At 44.3% G+C, this 27,622-nt stretch overlaps 2 protein-coding genes across 2 annotated transcripts in view; both read right to left on the minus strand.

Moving 5' to 3' along the window:
• MRPS6 (mitochondrial ribosomal protein S6) overlaps positions 1 to 27,622 on the minus strand; it is a 63,294-nt gene that overhangs the window by 29,405 nt on the left and 6,267 nt on the right. The gene's annotated exons all lie outside the window — the stretch shown is intronic.
• SLC5A3 (solute carrier family 5 member 3) overlaps positions 1,814 to 27,622 on the minus strand; it is a 32,076-nt gene continuing 6,267 nt past the window's right edge. Inside the window, exon 2 of the mRNA XM_081138214.1 lies at positions 1,814 to 13,006. Within this exon, the coding sequence (XP_080994340.1) occupies positions 10,512 to 12,668 (2,157 nt within the window). The 5' untranslated portion in view covers positions 12,669 to 13,006 and the 3' untranslated portion in view covers positions 1,814 to 10,511. The remainder of the gene's footprint in view (positions 13,007 to 27,622) is intronic.

Raw genomic sequence — 27,622 nt, forward strand, 5'->3', positions numbered from 1 at the left:
GATATATTTTAAAAAAAAAACAAAAACAAAAAAGGAGACAGGAGAAAAGTTATCCCAGAACAGGACAGTGAATTCCCAAGTTGAAGAGCCCACTGAGGCCAGTATAAAAAAATATTTTATCAAGACACATAACAGTGAAACTTCAGAACACAGGGACTAGAAGCTAAGGAAAAATGGCCTTATGCTTACAGATTTCTCCAGTACACTTCCCAATCCAGAGTTCTATATTCAGCCAAACTTTCAAACAAATGAGTAGAATAAAGACATTTTCAGACATGCAAAAATTTAATTCTAAGAAGTTGTGGGATTTAAAAAATGAGTGTGTTAGTATTACCGCATTTCCTGTTGGAGGAGATGCACAAACACAGGAGGGTGGTAAGAAAGGAGAAACCTGCTGGTTTAGAACTGGAGACACCGGGTGTGCACACCGACCTCCCAGCTCTTGTACTGAGAAGGGCCCAGAAGTGACGAGGGCGTCCACCTGAGGAACAAGCGCCCAGACCTTGGTTTATGAAATGCCATTCCCACGAAGTGCCGATCCCGACTGGGGCGGGGGTGTAAGATAAACCCCAACACCTTTTTGTGCTGCAAACAAGTACTCAAGAAATTATGGGGATGTGTCCCAAAGGACACAGAAACTAGCCGGGAGGGAGCCCTGCCAGCTAAACCTGGAAACATCTGAGCAAAATGATGACAGTGATGGATTATAACCCACTAAATACAATAATCCATGAGTTCGTAGTGATGAATAAATGCGGAAAAGAGGAAGCTCTTGATTTCAGCCTAGCCAAAAAATAAATAAAAACACTTTAAAAAAGCAGTTTTACACTATCGTAGTAATAACTTAAGCAAGAATTACCAATGGATGCCAAAGGTACGGGTTCAAGTTTAACAAGGAATAAGTTATTTATAGCCTCCAATCGTCTCCCCATAAATTACTTGTTACTAAAAGGAAAGAGAGCAAGTTGGCAGTGGGAAAACCCGGTAGACGCCACCTAAACCAAGCGTCAAAGCTAATGTCAACAACAACGGGACAACACATCGCATGCCTCCCAGCGTGAGGCTTTGAGGACATGGTGCTTATGCTGTATTCCTGCCCAAATCCACAACGGATCTAATCATGAGGAAACAGACCCAAACTGAGGAGCATTCACAGAATGACTGATCTCTAAACTTCAAAAATGTCAATACCATGAAAGACAGGAAGGCTGAGGAACTGTCCCAGATTGAAGGAGGCAGATGCAAACGCTAAACGCAATGCACCGGCTTCTGAGCAAAGCTGCTATAAAAGGACATTAGTGGAAAAGCAACACTTGAATAAATACTTTAAAAAAATGTATCACTGTTACATTCTGGATTGTGATAATTGTATAATGATTAGATGGGTGACTGTCCTTGTCTTAAGAAATACGCCCCCATGTACTCAGCGGCCAGAGGGCACGGCTCAGGAAAGTGTGCGATCAGAGAGCGTGACAGAGCTGGAGTGCCAAACGTTAACTACTGTAGAGTCCGGGGGACGGTTCCTGGGTTCTTCATCCTATTCTTACGACTTTCCTACAATTTGAAATCCTTCCCAAAATAGAACTCAAAAATACGAGTACTTTTATATACTCAGTGGCCTACCTGTGACTTGATTCTCGCCAGTGCTGAGCGCCCACGCTCACAGGGTAGCGACAGGGTCACCGGCAGGAGAATCTCGCACGAGCCACTCAGAGCCCAAAGCAAAGGAACTGAGGTGCGACCTCTCCAGCCAGGGACTCACCACCAGAAACCGGCGCCCACCTGTCGTACTGAAAACACTCAGCCACAGAGGTATAAATTTTTCATTTTATTCAAAGTTGGTACATAAGTGCTAACATTTCCATAAAATAATTACTATACTTCAGTTACAGGACAAAAATACCACAGAAAGGAATATACACCTTGCAAGAAATGTAGTTCATCTTAAGTTTCCAAATACTTCTGAAGGCTAATGCAGCAGCTGGCAAAATCACACACAATACACGAAGAACAGTGTATTTTACAGAGTCAGCAATGAGAACTGACAGCTCTTTAGATCTGCTTCAATTTTTTTTTTTCATTTTTTAAACAGTAACTTTTAAAAACATAAACCAAGATCATACATGTCTACAGTTTTAGAAATCAGACTGTATACAGTAGGTTAGAATAGTCAACTTAGAATGTCAGGTATGGTTAACAATCCTAAATCTACAATTTCAATTGTATTCCTTTCAATATGGAAATAACCTGGTTTATATCAAATTCTACCTTCTGCTTGCAACTAAAAACATTGTATGAGATGGACCCAACTAATTACACCTTAAAAAAAAAAAAAAAAAAGCTGTAGACAGTGAAGGGTACACTGGAAATCAGTTTACAAAAAATTCACCAATAATTCAGCAACTTCATTTATAATCACATTTGGTCTACAATGAATAATTGATGAAATGACACATGTACACAATACACACTACACACACACACCCAGTGCACAGACTGGTCTCTAACAGAAAATCTGAACAAAGCATAAAGGCAGGACACTGGAAAAACATGTTTCAATGTATTTTTAAAATGCATTAATACTTACATATCAAAGTTACTAGATAAAAGCAGCAGTATTCTGCTGACATTTGGCTTAAAAATAAACAAATGAATGAAAGCAATTTCACAGGGTATTAAAAAAGGAATTGGTTTTCTTCTTGAAGAAGACTACTAACTTTTGCACAGCAACTATTTTTGATATCCACCTTATCAAACAAAAAAGCACAGAGAAGCATAACACAGTTCATACGTCATTGCCAACACGTCTGGGCAACAGAAAACGGGAATGGGTAAGCAAAGAATGGGTGAGTCCCCGCTCTATTTCTGAACTCTGTTGGCAATCCATAAACGGAAGCAGTATTGGCGGGAATGCAGGGGAAGATTCCACACCACCATCTGACACTAACGTGACATGTCATTATTAAAAAAAATAAAGCTTTTGTATTTTAACACCCCACAGAAAAATCCATGAGCAAAAGACTTGTTGATCTGTTTGCCACTCAAAAGTTAGATCTCACAGTGAAATCAGAAAATTCTAATTATACATATTTACACTGCTAGGACTACTTCACCTAGGCTAATTAAAGCAATTTTCCATGGAATTATAAACAAAAGAGAGTCTGACAAAAAAATCTTGAAAAGCATTAAGTTCTTACAAACATTTAAATTTAAAAACAACATTTAAAGGTACAGAACACATACCACATGGACTAACAGGTTCTAACTGCTTGGCCTTATCACATATTGCCGGCCCAAAGCCACTCCTCACACCTCTCCTCAGGCCTGCGTTTCTGCCCCCCCCCCCCCCCCCCCCCCCGCCCTCAAAGCCTGGGGACTTTCTATCTGGAGATGCTGCGGGGACACACCTGGCCGCTTTCTGCTGGAGAGACCCTCCCCGCAACTCCTCCACCTGCCACACTGTGCACCAGCTCTAACCTCATCCAGGTTACCAGCCGACCAGTCTTCCCCTAAGAAGATAAATACAAAGAGTGGGAGCAAAGGAGTGACTTCTCCCCCATTCGGAGTGTTATCTTTTACATTTGAGCAAAACCCAAGACAAAGATACACTTACTCATTCCTGATACACAAGGACTACTCAGGTAGAGAAAGTTAGGGTAAGATAAGGGCAATGCCAAGCGGAACAAAACACAATGCTGTCCTTTGCCCACTTGTTCACAGATTTCATCTCATCGAGTCTGGAAGCAGGTAGTGGGACAATCTAGTCTTGAAGCAGGTAGTGGGACGGCAAGAGAATCCTTTGGATTCTTACCACCACTGTGAAAAGCAGAGGAGCTCACCTGGCAGATGTGCCTCGGAATGAGTTTGGTGCTAGAGCACCTGGACCAAATTCTGCTCTATTAACACGAAGCGCAGCCAAGCACACGTAAAGTCAAGGTAACTTCACGTCTTCCACACAAACCCACACAAAGATTAAAGACAAGTAGTATTTGCCCTGTTAAAATATGAAATTTCTCCATGTTTTCCGGGTACTACTGATGGAAGGTTAAATATCCTTAAGTTTTAAGATTAAAAAAATAATAATAAAACCTCCAAGAGCTCTATAGCACAAGTTTGTCAAACTGTTTCACCCACCAAAAGCCAAGTCTGTCCTTGTTTCTTTACTTCCAGACTGTGGGAAAGAGCCCACAGACCCCATCTTAGCTAGTAATCCCCAGACAGACCTGCAGCATTCTTGACATCTGTATTCTCTCCCTCCACCAAAGAAACACAGTTATTCAGATTACTGACTTGCTTGTCATTCAGGGCCCATGCCTCACTGTCTCGGGCTTTCAATACTGTGGTCCCCCATCCTAACAACTCCGCAGCACCTGGTGGGCCCTGTGACTGGCACTTGTGGGATACTGAGAACACTGTTCCTCTTGTGCTTTCTACACGTGGGGACACACGTGTGGACGTGATTTTGTGCTTTCTATGGACCTTTGCGCTTTTCCCTACCATGGAATGTGAAACTGCTGCCACAAAGTTCTCTGATACACCTATCAAGCCTACACTGGAAAATGATAAAGTCAAAATATACTCACAGAATTAATATAAGTAACCTTATTTTTTAATTGAGGAAATAAAAGAAACAAAATGATAAATAACATTTAGGCTGCAATACCAATTAGAGCTGCCTGGCCTCCTTGAACCTAAACAAAGGCTGCATATAAGGTATGTAAATATAAATGTACTTTTTTCTACTTCCTTTGCTAGCTAAAACAACATCTGAAGAGAGAAACTGTAACCACTTTCAACCAGGAAAGGGAAAGGTATAAACTAGTCAACACGGGGGGCAGAAGGCACCAATCACAACGCGAAGCCCAGGAGCTGGCTGTGGTGGGGACACCCTCTCAAGGGGCCTTTCAGGAACAGCAACGAGCTTGTTTCCTACTATAACAAGAATGTGAGTTATTAAGGAACATTCCACTTAAAGAAGTCTCAGTCACACTGATATATTGAAAAATTCTCCAGACTAGTTAGTCCAGAGCCATTAAAAAAAAAAAGGGAAACACTCCTTTATCCACAGCACTAGGGTACCAACATTGGACACACACGAGTCTCCAGTAAGGCTGTGGTTATCTACTGCCAACTTGTGCTATTGCCAACATCACTGAAATGTGTATTTCCCTTATTATGGAGGTCTCTGACTGCAGGGTCTGGAACTGGCGGGGAGAGGGGTTATCACGGGCAACAATTACAGTGCAGTGCTTTTCTGAGGAGGGAAAACCGCTGCTACGCCACGAAGGGGGACCCGAGACCACTGTTTGTCCTGACTTCCTCTCGCACCTCTCTTCAAACATGCTGTGTATCCGGGAACCACACCCAACCAACAGAGTCATTAGGCAGAGAAAGGAGAATGGTTTAAGTCAACAGCTTCAGGCTACGTGCTCCCCTAGAAAGTAAGGTTCATGAAAGGAGAAATGGCACAGAGACATTAAACGTCTTATTTCTGAGTAAAAGACTATATATGCCAAAGGTTAAGGCTGTCAGACCACATAAATGGGGTGTCTAACCCAAAACAAAAAACTAAACCTTATCTTTCATAAAGATGCAAAGAGAAACATAAATGACACCAATTCTCACACCAATTCTCTCCTTTGAAGGTCGATCAGCAGTTTGAAGCCCTATCCCAGCACTGGAGGGAGAAGTCTGAAAAACCACTTATCTGACTAAGTGGACAATGGTGTGGGCCCAGCACCGGCCACGCCTGTAGCTACTGAGCCTCAGCAGACAAAGCAGCCGCACACCTGTCTTCCAGCAGAGGGGCGAGTGGGCAAAAGCACACCAAACGGAGGGCAGTGCCCCCAACGGAGGAAAAGGGGTTCGCAGCCCTGAGCCACGGCAACCAAGTCTAAACAAGTGTAGGAATCAAAAGATTGCTTCTCGTGTAACCCAACTTCTCACCTAACTCACGCAAGGGGGTTTCGCCACATGTCACCTGATCAGTCCAGCTCTCCACCTTTGATTATTGCAAGAACAAGGCTTTCTGTCATCAAAACTCCATTGGGTCTCATGAATTTTAACTACTGCTGTCTCCCCAATTTTTAAAAAAGGAGTTTTAAGAATAAAACACCAAATTTGGGCTTTTATTATTAGTGAACACAAACTCTGAGAAAATCGTTCTTGAGAATTAACAATTTAGGCTAATAGAATTGTGGTATTATTTAAACGCATCTTTATTTGATGAATCGTTACTTGGATGCAAGTTTTCACAAATGGGGCAAAGCAGCCCTTTTGTACCCCATAGCAATTAGCCTGAGAATGAACTGAGTGACAAAAGGTCAAAGAACAGGTGAACAATTAAAGCAATCTGAAGGAAGAGAAATAGGGGAAGACCAGTCTCTCTGAATGGTGGGTACACACACAGACAGAAACAGACCCTACGAGTCAACCTACTCAGGCTAACGGCAACCCTGAAATGACTTAAGCAACTTAACACCTGGCTAACAAATCTTATGACTACTGAAGCCTAAAAGCATTTTTCTACTAAAGTGTCACTTTAAGTATGTCATTTTTAACCTCACATATGTTAATAAATTCACACTTTACAATATCTAACCTCAAATCAGGGTCTAACAGGCTGGATCTTAGTCACTGGTATCCTAGTCTACGTGGGGAGGGATTTAAACTAGCTGAGAGCCAAGCCGCTTCAGGCTCGAGAACTAATTCTAGGTCTGCAGATTTTAAGCTAGTGTTTGACCTTCACCAACCTGCTAACTGTATCACCCAGGTACTTCTCAGCATCTCACTCAATAGTGTTTCTGATTCCTCAGGAAAATTTTGTCCTGGCAAGTCTCTGCATTCATGTAATTTAATAGGAATGGTCTTTATACACCTCTCAGCCCAAACCTGGGCAATGGTGAGGTGTCACTACTGGACACCCATGTGGTCCTTCCCCATCACTGCACCTGACTCGGACAGGAGCCAAGCAGAAGGAAAGAGCAGCGAGCACTGCCAAGAGGGAACAGACAGGCTTAACCTCTTACTAGCTGATCATACAGCCAGTCTACAGGGCAGTAAAGAATGAGACAACCCAGGGGCTACATTAAATGTTATTCAAGGGGGGGGGGGGGGGCGGGAATCCCCACGCCCAGTATAGGGAAGAAAGCAATGGGCTGAGACAAGTAGAGACTTAAAGACACCAAGAGCCCTGGGCAAGACTTTGCAGCATCCCCGACCCCCACTTAGCCTCAGGTTAGAAAGCTGTTAACCACCTTTCCACTCTTCAAAATGTGACATTTCAAAAAGTGATGGGTCCCTGCTAATAACTTGAGGTGCCATCCCTAAGAGCTATGGCTACTGTGACCCTCTTTGTGCACAAAGACAATGGATCCTTAGAGCCAATGAAAAGGAAGCCTTGGGGGGTAAGATCTGCGGAATCTGCAGCCAAAGGACACAGCACCACTGCTACTGCTCGATGCTTCTCTAACCTCAAGGTAAAGGACAGCCGGGGAAAGGCTGGCTCCGGTGTTTCAGAAGCCGCTTACTACCTTGGGGTGACAGGACAAAAAATTCTTAGATGAATAGAGAAATGAGAGGTCCCACAAAGGACCCAAAAATTATTCTGCACACCAGAGTAATAAGCTCTTCTCGGCAGATCTTGAGACTAAGATGGCCTTTGAGGACAAAAATCTAAGAACTGGGAGATACCATTAACAGCAGCTAAGAACATTGTCTCCACCTGTGAAGACCAGAGTCCTCACCTCATTTTGACTCTCAACTATTTTAGTCACTATTACTCTTAGCTTGAGCCAATATAAAAATATATACATGTTAATGTCTAGAGAGCAATATCATTTAGGACCCATTTAGTTAGTGTGAAGAATGAACACTGTTGCTATCTGAAGAGACCACATATCATTCCATGAACATCCATTCTAATGAAATCTAGACCGAAGAATGAACCCCTGAAATGAAGCTGCTGTCAGCAATTCACATCCTTTCAAGCACATTATCTACTGCTGGGAAGCAACAAGGACAAGCTTCAGGGACTTCAGTCTAAATAAAGTGATGTTTACACTGCTAAGAATAAACAATCCTCATGGATATGCTAATAGTCATTCCTTATTTACAGGCATTAGTACTATAAACTTGACCTACTGCTATATACACACAAATAGACACAAGATGAAGCATTTTCCATATTATACTAAGACGACAGCAGAGAGAAGGCGGGGGGACCCTAATACTTCAAACTATGAGGACTCAAAATAAAGGGGTGGGGGAATCTACATAAACACCACCTACTCACTGACGCTGTAAGTAAAAAGGGTGAGAAGGCTGCCCAGCCAGCATGGCAATCCTCACTGCTGAGAGACACAGCAGTGTGGTCAAAGAAAATTTAGTTCCTACGACTGAATGCCAATTTGAAAATCTAAGACCCTATTATTTCCCCAAATACCAAAAGGTTGTCTCAAAAGAGGAACAGTTCTTTCAGTAAAGGACAAACCATAAACAAACCTGGTTGTATGGACACCTGATTGTTCTTCCCAGTGACTTTGCAACCTTGGACATGTCACAGCCTCAGCCTCCATATAAGGGAAGGAAGGAGGGTCCCAATTTATTTGGCCCCCAACTCATAAACCGTAACAATGAAACTGAGAAAAAAATTCTACAAGGCACTGTAAACTCTCAAAAACCATGCTATTCACGCAAGTTATTTTTTCATCTACAGACTCAGTCCATCTGGAAGCCGCCTGGAGAAGGGAAGACATTAAGCTACCCGGTAATTTTTAAATCAACTTTAAACTAATCAAGTCCATCATTAATGAAACTGGTTTAGAGAGTACAAAAAATTCAAAGTCATTAGGACTGAGTTTTTATTCAAAATCTACAAAAGTACCTAAAAAAGTAATAATTTTCCCTAAAGAATATAAGCTTAATAAAATCATGCAATTTAAAAAGTATCAGAGAGTACAGAAAAGTCAAAGAAAGCAGATACACAATTAGTTTCCTTCATCTGTCATGGAGCTGGAAAAAGGGTGCTGCGCACAGACACAGAACTACATCATCTGCAGAGCTTCCCTCTAACATCCTCTGCAGAACCCTTGTCCTCGCGAGGGGGGTCAGCCCGGGAACGTAGACTCCCATCTACGAAGGTTGCAACTGTGTACCAGGCCATGTCAAGATAAGGGGTCCTATAACCGCACAAGTCCTGCAACATCCTCCAGAAAACACGCTGCTAAACCCAGAGCTCCTGCTCGTGGCACCTCTCGCACATGCTATCTCCATTCTATAAGGACACACTGGCAATCCACCCACGGCAAAGCATGCTCTGAGCTTTCTGTTACTGACTGCCAGTTTGCATTCAAACATCCTCATGCTGTGAGTCACTTAACTTTTTAAGCAAAAATGTAGAGGCTGGGTACAGATGGTAAGTCTTTTGAAAAGGTATATCAAGAAAAAGACTTATCAAGGATACAATATGATCTCAGAATTAAATTTTCCCTCTAAAAACGCAAGTTTGATATATCATGATCTAATCCAGCAGGGCAACCCAGCACAAAAGCAGTGTCCACTTTTCTTCCAATTTCTGGACTATCTTCCAACTGGATCTACTTGGGAAGGCAACTGGCTAATAAAGAATGTTTCCAAATGACAAGAACACATCTAGAGAACTAGTGGAGTATAAGCAACCACCATCAAACAATGCATAGGGCCTGTGTGATTCCCAGACAAAATAAACCACCTTAATTTAGTCAATGCATGTGGAGATCATCAGCAATGTTCTCCCCCACAATCATTAACAAGACAATCATGACACATAACTTTATCAGGACGGATTTGGTGCTCATTTGAGTACGGTGCACTGAAACTTCAAAGCAGGAAGAAAGGAACGGGAACACTTTCCCCCAACATTGCATATGCTGGTGGTGCGAGAACAGCTACAAGACAGTCTTCCTTTCTCCCGGCCATCAGAATCCACAGGCTCATGCTCAAGCAACGAACCTGGCAACTAACTAACTTGTCCTGAAACAAGTACCTCACTAGCACATTAGTTAGATTTTCAGTACATAATTGATTATACAATGTCTACAAATTCAGTTTTTTTAAATGGTAGTAGGGATTACAGAGACAGAAAAAAACTCTGAAATGAGAAAGTCTTCTGCTTCAGGTTAGGAAGATCGACCAGGACCTGGCAGTGCCAACAGTACACTTTTTTGTGGTATCTCAGCATATATCTGCTCTACATGTTCTATGAGAATAATTGGTCTTACTTTGGTATGAAAAATTTTAAACCACATTTGCACAATTCAGTCTATTAAACAAGTTTTGCTTCATTTAGGTTGAAAATTTACTTTCATCCGTCTCTGGGAAAATAAAGTCTTGCAAACAGATGATGTTCTGCTAAGTAAAATTTGGCTAAAACCTACAGCGTAAACAATGCCTGAGAGATGCAACGGTTACGTAAGTTTTTTTTCAAAGACCAGTATTTTCTTAAGTTAGTGTCTCATCATATCCTTAAAAGCTCATAAGGAGAAATAAACAAACATGAAAATTCCAAGTGAACACACGGCAACAAGCCCAATGTTCAGTATCAGTCTCACTTGGGGAGGCTCCTCCAGCATCTGCAAGCAGACGGCTTCTTCCTCCATCAGGTCTCTGAGGCTCCTCTTGCTGAGGCTCTTACTCTTAAAGCCACAGAACCAATCTATTAACTGCCAGCACCGGCTTCCGTCCTCGGTTTCTTTCTTTCTCTCCTTCTCACCCATGAGCGCTGCTTGCCCATTGGAATAAGCGTCTACTGGTGTTTCTGCCTCTGAATGACCTAAGGAAGCCACTGGGTTGCCCTCCTCTCTGCAGGTCACCAAGAGATTAACATCTTCAGGCTGAAGGCCCTTAATGCTCTCTTCAGATTTCCCATTGGGAATGACGTGGTTGACGGCCTCACTATTCTCACTGCATCTCAGGATGCTCTTCTCCTGCATTTTGTAGGGTTCATCTTTCTGTGAGCAGCCTTCCTCCACTACCACGGTCTTCTTAGACCAAAAGGTGGTGGTACGAATCTGTTCCTTCGTGGGAGGTGGCGTGAGAAGGCTAACAATTACAGTAATAAGTCCTGTGACCCAAAACAGTGCTGTGGCCACATACATGTAATGAATGTCTTTGATGAAGCCTGGCCTGTTGTCAGGTTGGTCACATTCTGGGGCCCGGTAGGCAAAGGCTAGTGTCAAACGAACTGCTCCAAGAACAAAGCCAGCCACTCCGCCATAAAAAGCCCCTTGTTCATTGCAGCGCTTCCAGAAAATTGCCAGAAGGAACAGGGCCGCAACGGGGGGCGTCAGGTAATCTGCTACCTCTTGAATATAAAGGTACATCTGGCCCCCTTGCATCTCCACGATGATTGGCACCCACGCAATGCTGATCACCACCATGAAAGCCACAAATATCCTCCCCACAATCATCAGCTCCCGGGAGCTTGCACTCTTGCGGATGAGCTTGTACACATCGAGGGTAAATATGGTGCTGGCACTGTTAAAGATAGAGTCCAGGTCGCTCATCAGAGCTGCGATCATCACGGCCATCATCAGGCCGCGGAGGCCCACGGGAACCAGCTGCATCACCAGGCGCGGGTAGGCGATGTTAGAACACCCGGCTCTGCTTCCACACACCTGCACGCAGTGCTCGGGGTTGATGCAAGCTATATCGTCGGCGAACAGTATCCTGGAAATCATGCCCGGGACCACAATGATAAACATCGGCAGAAGCTTCAAGAAGCCAGCCATCAGAGTGGAGCCCTTGGCGTGCGCAATGTTCTTGGCGGCCAGCACCCTCTGCACGATGACTTGGTCGGCGCACCAGTACCACACCGACGCCGGCGTCTGCCCGAGGACGAACCCGGGCCAAGGCACATCCTCATCCGCTGGGCTCCGCAACATTTTCAGCGCATCCTTCTTAGGGTGGACATTACAAGAGTTTGTGTTGGAAAGGTTGTACGTCAGCAAGATGGAAGTGACATTGGGCGAGGCCAACATGTACCTTCTCTTAACTTCCTCAAACCCGCCAACCTCCATCATGCTGATGATCATGAGTGTGAGGGCCCCAACGATCATGAGCAGAGCCTGCAGGGTGTCTGTGTAGATCACTGCAACAAGGCCTCCGGTGACAGTCAGCAAGGCGGTCATGCCAATGAGCAGGATGACAGACACATAGAGGTTCCAACCCAAAGACTCCTGGATAAAGAGGGCACCTGAATACAGATCCACTGAGAGCTTGGTGAAGATATAGAGAATCAGAGACAAGGCTGCAAAATAGACCTGAATCCTATGGCCACCAAATCGCTTGGACAAGTATTCAGGCATGGTATACACCCCTGACCGGATGTAAATCGGGATGAAAACCCATCCCAGAAGTTGCAAAAGCAGTAAGGCATTGAATTCCCACGCACCTACTGCAAATCCACTGGCAGCTCCAGATCCCGCCAGCCCAATGAAGTGCTCACTCCCAATGTTGCTCACAAACAGAGAGGCACCAACCGCTACCCAGTTCATAGAGCGCCCGGCCAGGAAGTATCCGCTCACGGTGCTTCTATTAGATTTCCACATGGCAAAGAAACCAATGCATAGGACCAGGATAAAATACAGGGCCACTATGGCAATGTCTGCCGTCTCCAGTACAGCCCTCATTTTGGTAACTTTGTGAATAAAGGTGTCCAATGACAGAAGCGTCCAGCTTTTTATTTACTCATTAGTAACCCAGCCAAGTCTGTACACCATACGTGAACTGGACTACACAGAGCAACAGAGCAGGTCAAAGTCTTTGTCCTTTGGTTTGCTGTCTTGATGGTGGTGGTTGTGATAAACTTTGAAGGAGACAGTTTAAATTTTCCTCCGCTTCTTAATTGGGATTGAGAACTTAGCTCGTACTCTTAATCCACTCTCCACAAGACCATCAGCATTTACTCAGGTGCTGGAGGAGAAATTCTGAGTTGCAGCTAAGTCTAGTGAAGCCTACTGTACCAACCCTGCAAGGCAGCAAAGACAAAAGACAAAGATTGAATTAGAGGAAGGTCTCACCAAGCGTTGAGGACACGTTCAGTCTAGCAAACGGCGCGACAAGACATTCTTTATAAAAAGACACAACTTTTAAAATATACTTTGTTTCACCAGGAAAAAGCAATCTATACTATCACAGCTGATACTGAGAGTAAGTGAAAATATTTATCATTTTGAACTAAGAACAAAAATTCATCAACCTCGTAATTAAATGGCCTAACTTCTCTAGCAATTAACTGTCTACCGTGGCCTTGCCCCTTCTTTCTTACTGTGGTGTCTCAGACTGGAACAGGCACCAAGATCTGAAAGCACCTTAAAAAGGGGAAAAAAGCACTAATTATTCATAAAGAGCACCAAACGAATCTTCAAATACTGTGGATCCCACGAGTAACATGACAGCCAGTTAAGTTTCTGGAGGGGACAGGTGGTTCTTCCTGGGTGTTACCATCTACCCCAAACAGAAAACCAAGGACTGCTTATCTGTGCAAACCTAATGCTGTAAAATTTCCTAGATTCCTACTGAAAGGGTACATCTGTGCTAATTACCATACAGGAACCCAGAAATTGTGAGATGACACCTGCCCTAAAGGGAAAAAAGACATTCGACACACACACAAAGCAGGAACATAAAATTTATAAAACAACCCTAAAATTTTATTCTTCTGATAGAAGACACTGAATGATTTAAAAAAAAAAAAAAGTTCAAGAGACTCTGAGCGGGTAAAAGGGCTGCAGGTTTGATGTTGTTGAGAATTTTTTTCTTTTAATGCTTCCTGTTGAAAAGTAGAGAAAGCAAGGAGAGGAGGGAGCAGGAGAGAGTTTTCTGGAAGACTGGAAAATAATTTCATTTTTATTGTATCTTCCAAATCTCAACAAAACAGACATTTATCAACCATTAGACATAAATCATCTTCAGTCAGAGAATCAGGTATTTGTCAGCCTGGATTAAGGAAATCACTCTGCAAACACATTTACATTTACTTCAAATCAGGTGTATGAATCTGATGGTTTTTCTCCTGGAAAAGAGACAAATTCTGATTCTTCCAAGTTAATTATCATTGTAGCCGACAGATCAACATGAAAAACATTGTTATTCAAACAATGGCTTCCCCATGCTAAGGCAAACTCAGAGTGAAATGTTCTACGCCTGACAAAGCACATGCTTTGTGACAAATCTAGGCGTCTTCCTTAAAAATCAAGAGCAAACTAAGTCCTATAAATGATACTAAAGCTACCTCTTTTCAAAACTGTTCAACATAGACCATAGTACTAAAAACTAAAACACACACCTTTCACTGGCTAGGGAAGAAGCTGGAAATACTGCCTCACGCCAGATGCCGAATTAGGTAACAGGTCTGATTCATAAAGCTGCCAGACCGAAATGCCTTGATCCCATCCTCACGCCTTTTTTAAGCACAAAACACTACAATAATTATACGAAGAAAAATGATAAAAATCCTTCCTCCTAAAAGTCAGTGTCAATAGTGAATGACTGTCATAAATAAAACTGCCATCAACAAAAGCTGAAAGAGCACTAAAAGCTGGGATTTGTATCACTTCATACTTGCCAAAATCCTGAAGGTGGTCAGATTTCTTTGACTACTACCTCCCCCCCACCTCCCAAAAAATTTGTTTCTTAAAAAAAATACTTGGGCATATTTTAGAAAGAACCACCTAATTTTTAATAGAGTCTAATCAGATGACCAATAAGCATTAGTTATTTAGAAGGGTGCCTCAGGGTGAGGGTCAGGTCCCTAATTACAATGAGAACTGCTGCTGGCAGTTAGGAAACCTGCCTTCACATCCGGGCTGTACCTCGGCCTGTGTTTCAACTCACAGAGAACCTCGCTCCCTGCTCAGAGGGCCTTTCAGCTGTCACTCTTCTCAGGGTGGTGGCAGGAGACCCTGTGTTTCCAAGAAGGAACCAACGCCCGGGTGGTTTCTGTCTGGAGGGCGCTGGGTGGGATGTCTCGTAGCAGCCCCTGCGCCGGCAGCTGTTGGGAGTGAACGAGCCGAGCCCCTGCTTTCCTGCCCCCGTGAAGCTCTGCTGGCACCAGGACTGCTCCCGCCAAGCGGCCTGTCCAGCCAGACGCCTCGCCGCCTGCTTCCCGGGGTCGCGGGCTCCCCGAGCGAGGGGGCGCTGGTCTCCCCTCGCTTCTCTGAGGAGCCGCGCTGCCCGGGGCAGGGGCGGCAGCCAGCCAGGGCTGCTTAGCGCTTCCCGCCTGGTCTTCCTCACGCTCTTCAGAAGCCACTGCCGACAGGCCCGGCTGGGTACCATGCTGGTCTGTGGGAAGGGTTAAGATTTTTCCAATTTAAACAAAAAACACCAGAGACCAGCACCTGGTAAAGACTGAAAAAGGAAAAACAAAACAAAACAACCCAAAAATAGGTCAATTTAGTTCATAGAAAAACAGAATATTGTGATAGTTCACATGCTGAACTTCAGACCTTTAGGAGATACAGTGTGCGTTCCTTAAAAATGGCTCCAGATAAAAAATACAATGTAAGTTTTACATATTTTTTCCCTTCTTTTTAAAGCAGCAAACATTTCTACAACAAAACAGCTGTGCCTAGCTATGGAGGTGGGGGGACTGCTTCTATATTAAAGTGAGGGGCTACTTGCATACGAGCTACTTTTGCACAGAGGCCACAGGTCACTCCGTTCACGTGGAGTCAGCCTAGTGCTCAGGGCATCGCAAACTCAAGTTTTGCTTTTGAAACTTTCCAGGAATTTTTTCTCCCCCAAATATTTTCTGCATTTGGTTGAATCTGGGAAGGCAAAACCTATGGAGGGCTGACTATAAAATGAACCCTATCCAGGGTTCCTTTATTTTTAGAAACAATAAACATGGAAAATTGTTTTCCTTCAGCTAAAATGAAGCTTTTTACTTGTTTTTTATTTCTAGGATTAAACTGGTTCACAGTTCAAGTAAATCTCCAATGAGGAATGTGGGGCAATGGGTACAGTACTAAGTACTGGTTCCTTGGCAGTACATTTTTGAGGAAACTATTTCTATAGTGAGAGTAATATCTGTTGAATGTATAAAGAACGGTCCCCTAGTGGCAATGGACAGAACAAACTTAGCCAAATACTGAACAGAGAGGTGTTTTGAAACAGCAGACCTGTCTCCCACTCTCAAAGGCTTCCTTCCCAGGAAGTAATGTTTTACTGATAATTTTCCACAAAATTAGAATACAACTTTGGTACCCTTTCAGATACTCGCATGAATTAAATTACAACTGAAGAATTAATCCAAACAGAGAAATACACATTTGCTATGTCTGAACAACTGGAAGGGGAAAACAGGTAAGACCAAATTTAAATCACCTATTAAATTCCTTCTGGTAATACAGCCAAATTATAATTAGTAACAATGACCAAATCCAACATCTTTCTTCTAATATCTAGGTCAACCATTTAATTTATCTTCCAAACTAGGGTACTATTCTGGGACCATGTATAAAATCCAGGACGTATGGCCACTCCCTACAACACAGGAGAGGACCGCCTGGCCCACGAAATCATCTGGTCTGGCCCTTACAAGGCAACTGCAGGTGGGACTTGAAATTCAGTAAATCTAGGAGCTTTTTCATAGCTAATTTTTAAGTTAATAATTTTGTTATGGCCCGTGAATGATGTTATAAATATCCAAATGGCCTTGGCAGAAAAAAGGTTCCCCACTTCTGCTCTACAAAGAAAGTCTGTCTTAAAAACCAGAGAACAAAAAAACACCTAAAGCCATCAGATCAGGGATCCAGGTCATAACAACTCCATCAAGGCACTTGGGCTAACAGTGACCCTAAAAGTGACCAAACAATAGCATTTTTAGCTCTGGAGGTGATTTAAAAACTATACACACTCAAAGGACAATCTGAGCAGGTCCAAAGCAGCTCTGTCAAAAACAGGCTTGCGAAGTCCTGCTCACCTTCTGATCCAATGAAAAATATTCACTTTACCAGCCAGTAATTTAAGGGCTATAGAGCATTTCTGAAAATTTATGAGAGTAGCTGGCATGGTCAAGAAAGCAGATGAGCCCTGAAGGGCTGGGGGTCCAGGCTCTGTCACCGCCTGACTGCGGGATTTTAGGCAGTAACAATGTGTGGGCCTCAACTGTCTCGCCTGTAAAACAGAACCACCGCCTAGCTCCTGACGGTTCAACACGGAACAGCTTCCATGCGGAGGGGACACAATGCTGCCCCGTACAGCAGGCAGGTGCTCAATTAATGTCACTTCACCTTCAACTTGTAAAAACTAGAAGGGACAATACTGGCTTCTTTCAAATTAAACTGTCAACTAGACCCCAGGCACACCAGGGTCCTCACCACAGATAAAAGAACTAGATAAACTGGTGTCTTGCAGATACAGCTCCCTCACAAATATCTGAAGAGGCTCCCAGCCACCTCACTAACTATCAGTTCCTATTTACACCAACTTATTCAAGTAAAATACCCCCAAAAATTAATCTTATATAAAATTCTACTTACAGACTTTTTACGTTTCACTTTTGTAATCTTGCTTCAAGATCCAGTAAAGCAAATCCCACTAGTGGAACAGAGGAGCGGTGCCTGGGACAGAGTATTACGCACTTAGACAGGACCTTCCTCAACCTTCCCTCACTTTAAAAATTAGAGCATGGACACGACAGTGGTCTATCAGTGGCACTAAAGCAAAATGAATGTCCCTGATACAACTGATACGAATTCCAGGCAATTTTAAATTACAAATGGAACCGAGGACAACACTATACAAAACGTTTATAGTGTCTCATTTCATACACAATACACATTCCCCAGATACACTCATTTAAACCTGCTCCCATCAGGTTAGAAGCCTGGCTTACAGTGTTTGGCCTGTTGTTTTTACAGACGTCTCAGAGAATGAAGACCGTGTGGGTGTGGGGCCAACTCTGAAGCTACTTTCACGTGGATGACACTGGACCATGAATGTGGGACAAACTCCAATAACCTATTTCTCTGAGAGATGAACTGGGAGAGCAACAGCACGCGGCCAGCGCTCCACGTGATCCCGATGACCGAGGTCTACGTTAACTCCTAACGGGAAGGATTCAACTCCTTGCTGACGGGCACAAGATAACTTAAGTGATTTTAAACACCTTGCTGACCAAAGTAGTGGGCTGTACCGGTGAGTCCTGGCTTGAAACAGCCGGTCAGCAAGGAGGCCCAGTACTGCCTGCTCATAAAGACTGGTTATCAAAGCCGTTACCAACAATGGACTGAAAAATTAAAACCTGACACTTACTGACCTAAGCTGGCACCTTGTAGGTGCTGGGCCTACAGTGTTTGTGCATCACTTTAATCCTCACAACAGTCATGGGTCAATTCAGTTATTATGACCACTTTACAGGTGAGAAAACTGAACCAAGGAGCCGTATAAGCTGCGGGTGTCTGTGTTTACGACAGCAATGGCACTTGCATCTACACAGCGTCCGCCCTCAGTCACCACACACTGCTACCTTCAATGAAACGGACACTGTTAACAAAATAGACTACAAACAGCACAGAGGACAAAATTCTACTCATGTGTTTACGTACGATGCTATGTAAATGGATATACGTATGGAGAAAAGTAAAGAGACTCAAAATAAGAAGTCGTTCCAGGCACTGGGTTCTTAGGTTAGTAAACACATTGAGCAGAAAACCTTGACGAGTTAGCTCGAAGACCAGGGCTTACCCAGGTTCTCACTCTTCAAGGCCAAGGCTTTGGCCTTCATTCTCTTTCTTAGTAAAAAATTAAGTCTCCAACTCTCTTTTACACCTGACTTTGCTACCAGGGGCTATGTGAACCCATCCAGGCCCATCCTTCCCTGCCTTCTAAGACATTAGGTTAAAAGAACTGGCGTACGTGAGCCACAGATGAAGAGCTCTCGCAGTGAAACCTACGGACCACTGTTCTCACTGCATGAGGTGTTTGTGCCCACCTGTCCTTTCGCCTGGGAGTATAACTAATTTGACCTGTGCCCCTTCACCCTCTGAGAATGGCAACTCCCTGCTCACAGCGGCTCAAGCCAGAGTGCCAACTGCCCTCGCTTGGCCTGCCCGCTCTCCCCAGCCCACACAATCAGTCCTGTTGGCTCCACCTCAAAAACCCAGGACCAGGCCACTTGCCATCTCCACAGCTCGCACCCAGGTCCTAACTGCCCCAGCCTCTCGGCCCACTGCAGGCACTGACTTACATGCAGCCATGGCCCCTTCATTCACAAAGCATGCGGTACCAACCCCCCTCAGGGCCTGGGCACCGCTGCTTCCTCGCAGGGCACAGCCAGATTTCACCTGACCTGCTCCTCTTTAAATCTTTGCTCAAAAGTAACTTACCTGACACCTCGATTCCTCCTTGCCCTGCTGTATTTTCCATAGCACTCAACACCCTCTAGCTATAAAACTCACTTGTGTTTGGTCTCCCCACTGCCAGCCTGTAAACTCCGTGAGGGCAGATCCTTGTCTGTGTTGTTCACCTACATGGTCTGTGTCAGGATCACACAGCCAGTGCTCACATGTTTGTTCAATAAATCAGTCAAATTCCAACAACTAAGTACCTGACCAACAGTCTTAAACTTCCAAGACCCTACACTATCATCCACAGTGGGCTTCTAAGTTTTAAAACAGTAAGAGATGGCAGATTGAGAGGCCAAGGAGTAGAGCACTTCCTCCCCCACCAAAGTGATCGGCAATCTCAAACACCCCAACGAGGGTGTGTGGAGTGACCACGAGGCACATCAACCTAGGCAAGCATGCCCTTGTTCAGATAAAAATCTCAATGGGCCGTGACGCAGTAAAATCTGTATCTAGAGCCATCTCAGCCCAACTACCCACCGTATGGATGGCCCGCTTGTACTAGCTCCACTTCAGAACGTGCTCCAGATATTTCCACTGCAATTGTCACATCCACCTCAGTGAGCAATGACAGGTGCAGACCTTCCTCACACGGTGGTTATTTCCATACTGCGGTCATTTCCAGGCAGTCAGAAAGGCAGGTCAGTGTGGGCAAGTAGACTTCCTTTCAGCCCACTCTACATAGGTCCAAGCGTCCTGCTGATGCTGACTTAAGAAGACCTCTCCCTTCTCTACCTCTCCACTACATCTGAAAAGTTAAACGTTCCCAGGAGACAGAAAAAGTCACTATAATATCTATTATTTACCAACATTAGTGCCAGGAACCATTTTTACACTACATGGTATCAGCTCATTCAATCCTCACACACATCCCAGGAGGTAGACAGGATAATTATCCCCAATTTACAGGTGATAAAACTGAGGACACCAGAGGATCACTAAGGGAATCCAGAAACGTGCTCTGTGAAGTCAAGGTGAAGAGTATTCTTTCAACACTCTCCAGGAAGATATACATAAACAAGTAGAAATAAACATGTCAGAAAAACTCTAGCTAATCAATACAGAAGGAACGATGCAATTAGACCACCACCCTCTGGACCCCTAACAAACTGATGGCCCTAGGCAATGCTTACCACCTTTTATGCTTACATAAAAGGCTGACTGGGGGGGGGAGGGGGGCTTTAGAATGGATAGATGACAATGCCCGCACCCATCAACAATTAATCTTATCTCTTAAGGGAAGACCTAGGTGCCTCCTGATGGGAGGGTGCACCCAGAAGCGCTTATGCACTCCTGCAAAACACCACAACCCGAATCTAATCAAATTTTTCTACCTTCTAGTTTACAGAATACCAAGAACAGAAGAACAATAAACACCAGGAAATGGAAAACCAAATTCAAAGAGAGGAAGGGAGGGGAGCTATTCCAGTCATGCGCCTGGGTGAGGATAGGTTCTGAGAAATGCCTCGTCGGGCACACATCAGAGAGGCCCTTACGCACCGGACGGCCGGGCCACTACACACCCAGGCTGCCTGGTGTCCCACTGTCGTGTGCGCAGTGTCACTGACCGAGACGTCCTTCCCTGGCGCTCGACTGTACAGAGTAAAACACTTAATAAGCCACCGGTCTGGACCTTGTCTGGGTTCAGATTCAAGCAAACCAACTGCGGAGAAACAGCGAGACCATGCGGGGAATCTGAACGTGGATTAGACGTTAGGGGCTGCGTAAAGGCACTATGGCTCTTTTAAAAAGGCCTGATCTTTCAGACACGTACTAAATCTTTACAGGTGAAATTCTATATCTGCATCTGTTTTACAGCAACCCAGCAATAACTGATTCAGAATCCTCAGCAGATGCTAAAACCAGTGGAAGACTGAGGAGAAAACAATATTGCCTCAAGTTTACCACTCCACAAATCACACCTTCCACAGGAGGAAAGGTGTTTGCCATGAGCAGCCTGACGGTGTCCCCCCTAAAATCAGCAGCGGGACAAACCGACAGGCCTCCTGGTCTGATCCACTCACACCCCTGTAATAATCCTGCCCATAGGGTCTCACCGATGAGAAAGCAACCAGACAAATCCAAACTGAGGGCTTCTGCCCCCATGGGTGCAGACTCGGCGGCGGGCGGCTGTCATTACTGACAACCGCGTGAGGACTGCTCTGGACCAAGGAGGCTCAACAGCCAGGCGTGGTCCTTCCCTGAACCCTGGGTCCAAGAACCGGAATAGCAACAAACTTGACCGTAAGTCAAACGCCTTGTAAAGCGCTGAACCCGTGCCGGTCTCAGGGCGATGCCTGTTCTGTCAGGACGGAGGCCCTGCGCCAGGGGAGGCACGCGGGTGAGAAAGGACGGATGGGTAATTCTAACAACTAGCGGTCCAGGCAAAGGCCTACAGGTGTTCATCAGACCGTTCCCGCAACTCTTCTAAAGGTTTATATATTTAAAGTTAAAAAAATATGAAATAATCCAGCAAAAACGGAGGGGGGGATGGAGGTGAGGCAAGGCTGGCAAACGCTGATTCACTGTCAAGCAGGGTGACGGAGTTTCCCTGAACGGTCTTCTTTTACGTACGCCCAGGTCTACATCTCAATTCTTAAGTAAAATGGGAAAAACATGTACCTCACAGCAACATAATCAAGGTAAGTCACTAGATAAAAAAGTCCTGTGGGGAAAATTCCGCGCTGGACAATTACCACGCACCGCGGTCCTCCCAGGAGAGGCTCCCTGAGGACGCAGAGCCAGGCCTGCCCACCTGCCTGCCGCCCCAGGCCTCGGCATGTGCCCGGCCCGGCCCGCCGCGGCCCGGCTGTGCCCGCGCTCCCCTCGGGCCGCTGCCTCCCCCAAGCCCTCCAACGAAAATGAAGTGCGCCAGTTTCTGCCCCCTATCCTATCATTTCTCTTCACAGCATTTGCTGGCTTGTCCCCTTCCTAGAACGTGACCTCCCCCAAAGCTGGAACTTTGCTTACAGGTTACCCCATATCCCCAAACGCACGCCAGGCTGGCACCCGGCCGGCACGCACACGGCTATGAGCCGCCGCCCGCCCTGCAGCGGGCGCCTCTCCCGATCCAAGGGCAGCTCCAGCTCGGCGCTTACTGAGCTGCTGGGTGACCCTGGGCACCTTTCTGCTTGTTTTTTCGTTTGTAAAACGAAGATCACACTATCTAACCCTTCAGATGACAGAACACACACAGCCCTGCTTAAACCAGCACCAGGAATCAGGTTTACAGACTGTAAGGTTTATGGAGGCAGAACCTCCAACCAGGTCAACTTTGTGGTTCACCTTCACATCTTCTGTTCTCACCCTACTTGGTTCCAATTTCATGTTCCTAGAAAAACCATTCCTAGAACAGATACCAGAGTTTTGGCTTTTCCATGTGACTGAGGCCAGAAAATGTAAACAGCAGAGTCTTCCTGGTAGACCAGATTTCAGTCCTCCAAGGAGGCCAAGTCATAAATAAAAGATCCTGAAACTGGGATATTTCAAGCATAGGTTGGAAAATTTTAAAACTGTCTAATTTTCCCCAAGGCTCAGGGACTATAAGATTTTCAAGAAGTAAAATATAACTCCACATTAATAGGGTAACTTTGTCAGTATTTGGGAGAGCTAGTAGAAATTATGGTCTGCACTGAACCCAAGAAGTGAACATAAAACTGAGGCATGGCATTGTAGATTACAAAACACAGCTAAATTTTTTCTTGTATTTCAAAGACAGGACAAGTAGGTTGGTATAAAATTACAGAGAAATGGGATCAGAACTTCTGTCATGGATATCAAACATAGATCTTGAAATTACAGCTTCCAATTATTCCAACCTAATCAGATAAACTAATAAAGAAAATGATATTAGGAAGAAAATGATATTTTCTTCACGTTCATCTTCTTACACTGAACTTGGAAAAACTCCTCGCTGTCAGTCCACAGGTGAGAATGGCATTCCTGAGGCCAACAGTGCCATCAGTCTTCCAGACTTAAGACCATCCCTGATGGAAATGTGGTGCCTCAGGTTATCGAGACAGCATACTTCACACAATTGCTTTCCCATATAAATGCTAACAAAACAGAAGATAAACAGTTCACGAGCCAAAAAATAACATCAAAACAGCCTACTACTGAGTCATATATTTACCTAGCGGGTTCAAGCGGTTTTTAAAAAGGACACTTAAATACACCTTTCCTATACCATCTGCCTGGCAAAGATCATACCCCAAATCTGGCTTTTTACTCAACAACAGAAACTCACCTTTAAATCTGAATCTAAAGCAGTACTGAACGATGTTTTATATTCCTAATGTGCACACAGGGCATCTGAACGGGCAGGCGTCTGGTTCTCCACCCTTCTGGCAGAAGGCAGGCTGCACTGGGGTTCCCACACAAGGCGCCTCCCGGCACCGAGTGAGACCCAGGCGCAGCCAGTGATGGCTATGAGCATTTCCCCACACTGGACTATACACATCCACAGCAATCCGGCTGCTACGGCTGTACTTGGGATTCTTCACCTGACAAACTAGAGCACTTTAACAGCCAGGATAGGGGTCACGGAGAATGCTTTAAAAACTTAACTCCAAACAGGGACAAAACCAGAATTCACTCTGGGGTAGAAGCAGGCAAACGCCAGTTTATGAGCACTGAGGGTTCCAGGTCAAGACTTTGTTCTGTTAGGTCCATGCTTTCTCCCGCAATTTCATTTTAAAACTCTGGTCCACACCAACCTCTAACTGAAGTGGGTAGGAGTTCCCTTAACTAGGGAACTGCAATTGCAGTAAAAATGATTGGGGGCCAAGGAGACAGAAGAAACCAATGTACCTGGACTTGGAAAGGTAGGATGAACAAACTGACCTGAGTTCTTTATTTGTGATCTGCTGTTACGTATCTGGAATGAGTGGGAAAGTGAGAAAGACAAAATGGGAAAGTCAGTCAAGGTAATAATAGCTTGGCTTCCATTCTATGAAAACACGAAGTCTGGTCAAAACCAAAAGTATGTTGGCATCCCCGGTTCTACACCCTGTCCAGAAGAGCATCTAACTTTTTCCCACGGTAATACTTTTCTAAAACCAGGGGTCATATACTCTAATGTGAACTTCATAGACATACCCTGAGCAAAAAAATTTTACCCCCCTCAAAGAGGTTGGTATAAGCACCTGTTGGTATAAGCACCTGGACATCCAGAGAAAAAGGGGGAGTCCGACAGTTCACACTACATCATACTTCCAGAGCTCAAAGCAGTGAAGGACGTTTTAAAGGACGTTTTAAAGAACGCCTAAAACCAATGATCTAATCAGAAATTATAAGATGCTAGCTATATCTAACCAACAAATACATTTCATTTGGTCCATGGTGCTTATGTATTTTTGAATTAGTTGCCAACATCTTAAAAATCAGATTTCTTGTAAAATCTGAAGTTCTGGTTAGGAACAGGGTGGGAAAGGATGAGCTGGCCAGACCAGGCTCACCCCCCAGGTCAGGACCCGAGGAGCAGGAAGCACAAGCGCACACACTCCCTTTCCCCGGCCACAGGCCCGCCTTGAACTAAAACACTCCAAACTATGACGAAGTAATCTAAGACTGATGACATCCATTCATACTTACCCAGTTTAAAATACAATCGTTAAAAAGACTTCAACACAATCTATTCCTGAGGAAGCTTTGTTAAACAGCTTTTATTAACTCATGAATACATTTACACTTCACTTTGCCATCTCCCAAGGAGAACGCAATGATGTAAAAGTCACGAGCATTGCTATTTTTCTTGGTCACACTTGCTTCATCTATTACACACTCATACACGCTTCTCAGTCTGCTTCACATGGTGCCCAATACCCTATGCCACCCAATATCCCACTACACAGCTTCAGAGTAAAATAACCAGATACAAAAAGTCACAAATTAAGTCTGAAATAAAGTTGGATTTGAAAGAATGACAGTAAAGTACGTATCAAAACATGCATACTCTCTTGTAAAAGGTTTTATTTTGGGCTTTCTGAATCGCAGGTACTCCTGGCTTACGAGACAATTACTAAAAAAATCAATTAAGCATGTTAATGAAATATATACATTCCAGCAACATTATAAAGTAAAATACTGTTTTATTTTAATTCCTTGATAAAAAATAAAATCTGTACCAATAGAAATGAAGCAAATCTTTTAGAATCACCAATTAAAAGGTGAAATGTAGTTTTTTAATACATTGCTGCATCAAAAGTGAAAAGTAAACTAGTAACTGAAAATACCATGTAGCAGCAGAAATCAGTCAGGTTCTATCATCTGCTCCATCTGTTGGTTCTACTGAAAAGTGGTCATCCTTAAAGCTTTAGCAGTTGTACAGCTGGCAATCAAACACTAAGTTAAAATACTGTTTTTCTCCCACAACTGCCTCTGGTCACCTGAGCACTCAGCCTACCTAAAGTGCGTAACTCTTTTCTTTAGATTTCCCCTATTCTTCATGTTTTCCAACCTTCTCTCCTAAAAACCACACTTAAGTCTTACTAAGTGCTGGCTATTTAAGGCGAGGCGGGCAAACGAGCTGAGCACAAAGCCCGGATGAGGAGTCCCAGCCCAGTGCCCGGCAACAGCCAGCAGCTATTGAATCAATGACACACATCTGTCTGACATGGAGGTCGTTTTAAGTTGGTAGAGTTCATGGGATCCCTCATACATTCTACATCATGGAGATGCAAAAGCTTGCCCTTGCTTAATTAGCATGCAAGCTATTAGGTAGAACGGCTCATGTTCATTAATTCAAACATGTATTACGTACTATATTCCTGGTTTGACTCAGTCTCAGATTCTGATTAAAATAACTTACATAAAAGAAATTCATCTTTAGGAGTCTCTTCATCAAAACATATAAGTGGAAAACTAAGCAATAAAGTTCAGTAACTTGCCTGAGATCACAAAGCTAACTTTAACGACACACTGAACACCTACTGCCTCCAACGTCCTGTTACCAACAGGCTACATCCCTAGGAGGCAGGCGCCAGGTCGTGACCCATCTCCAAAGCTCCTTCTTGGGTCCCATGCCAGTTGTTTACTCCAACATAACACAACAAGCAGTATCTTCATTAAGGACCTTACGTTCTTCTATTTATTTAGGATAACAAAAACCAGAGCACTCACTGAACCAGAAGCTTTCATATCCAAAAGTGATAGGGGAAAAGAGATTAAAGTTGAAGCAGAAAATCAAAAAAATCATACATACGTACCTTAAACATTTTACTTAAGTTTAACACATATTTGTACATTCACTTGCCAACTGTACTACGGGGCCGAAGCACCTGGAGAATGGGAGCAACGACGTGAAGTTCCTCGCAGACCGACGCTCCTTCTGCTTGGTCTACACATCTACAAATGCATCACCTCCAATTTCCATTTTCAGTAAGAAATCCTCGTTAAGCAGTCTACATACAGAGTCCTCCTGGACAACCTTTATTCTTCATCTCCAACTTTTACTTATTGCAGCCACATCTAATTCTACAGCCATTATTTTAGTGACTCACCTTTATCAAATCTTTCCAGAGAATCCAACTTGGCTTTCAGGGGGGGGGAAGGGAAGTCTGCACTCACTTTAACAGTTGATATTTCAATTGTAAAAACAAGGTCACCTGCCATGAAACAGTGTTAGAAGCCAACACAACTTCCGGCAAACATAACTCGCCCAGTGCAAGCGAAGTGCACTGGCTTGAAAGCCGCTCGCTAGCACAGGAGGTCAGCAGGCTGCCTCACACCCAAGCACCGTCCGAGAGGTGCCAGTAACCCCGTAAGGCAGCTAAGTGCGCACGGACCTGATGTGCAGAGCAGAGGGCAGAGATGAAACAGACTTGACCCTCAAGAATGTATAATCTAGCAAAGGAAATAAGGAACAGTGACCAATTAACTGTAATACAAAGGAAGAGGCGATTCATGCGGAGACAGAAAACACCACGCAAGTCCAAAGGAGAGGCTATAGCGTGTACTGCAACGGGCAGGTCTCTGGCAGTCGTTTAAAATGAACTGAGGCGGGTGTTCATGGAGATGGTGGGGTAACGTGGAAAGGGAGGGCATTCCAAGAAAAGCAGCGTGACACAAGCAGCCAAGAAAATGCGAGAGAATGGCACTGATGGGACCTGCAGCAGCTCTGTTTCCTCGGTACAGAGAATGAGACATTTAGAGGAAGTTGGGGGAAAAGGCTGGAGTCCAGTCAGAGGCAGCCTTGGAGGCCGGGTTTGTCTGAATGTCTCTTTTTAAAGAGACAG

The sequence above is a fragment of the Miniopterus schreibersii genome, assembly GCF_964146895.1.
Source record: "Miniopterus schreibersii genome assembly, chromosome: 5".
NCBI classification, from domain to species: domain Eukaryota; kingdom Metazoa; phylum Chordata; class Mammalia; order Chiroptera; family Miniopteridae; genus Miniopterus; species Miniopterus schreibersii.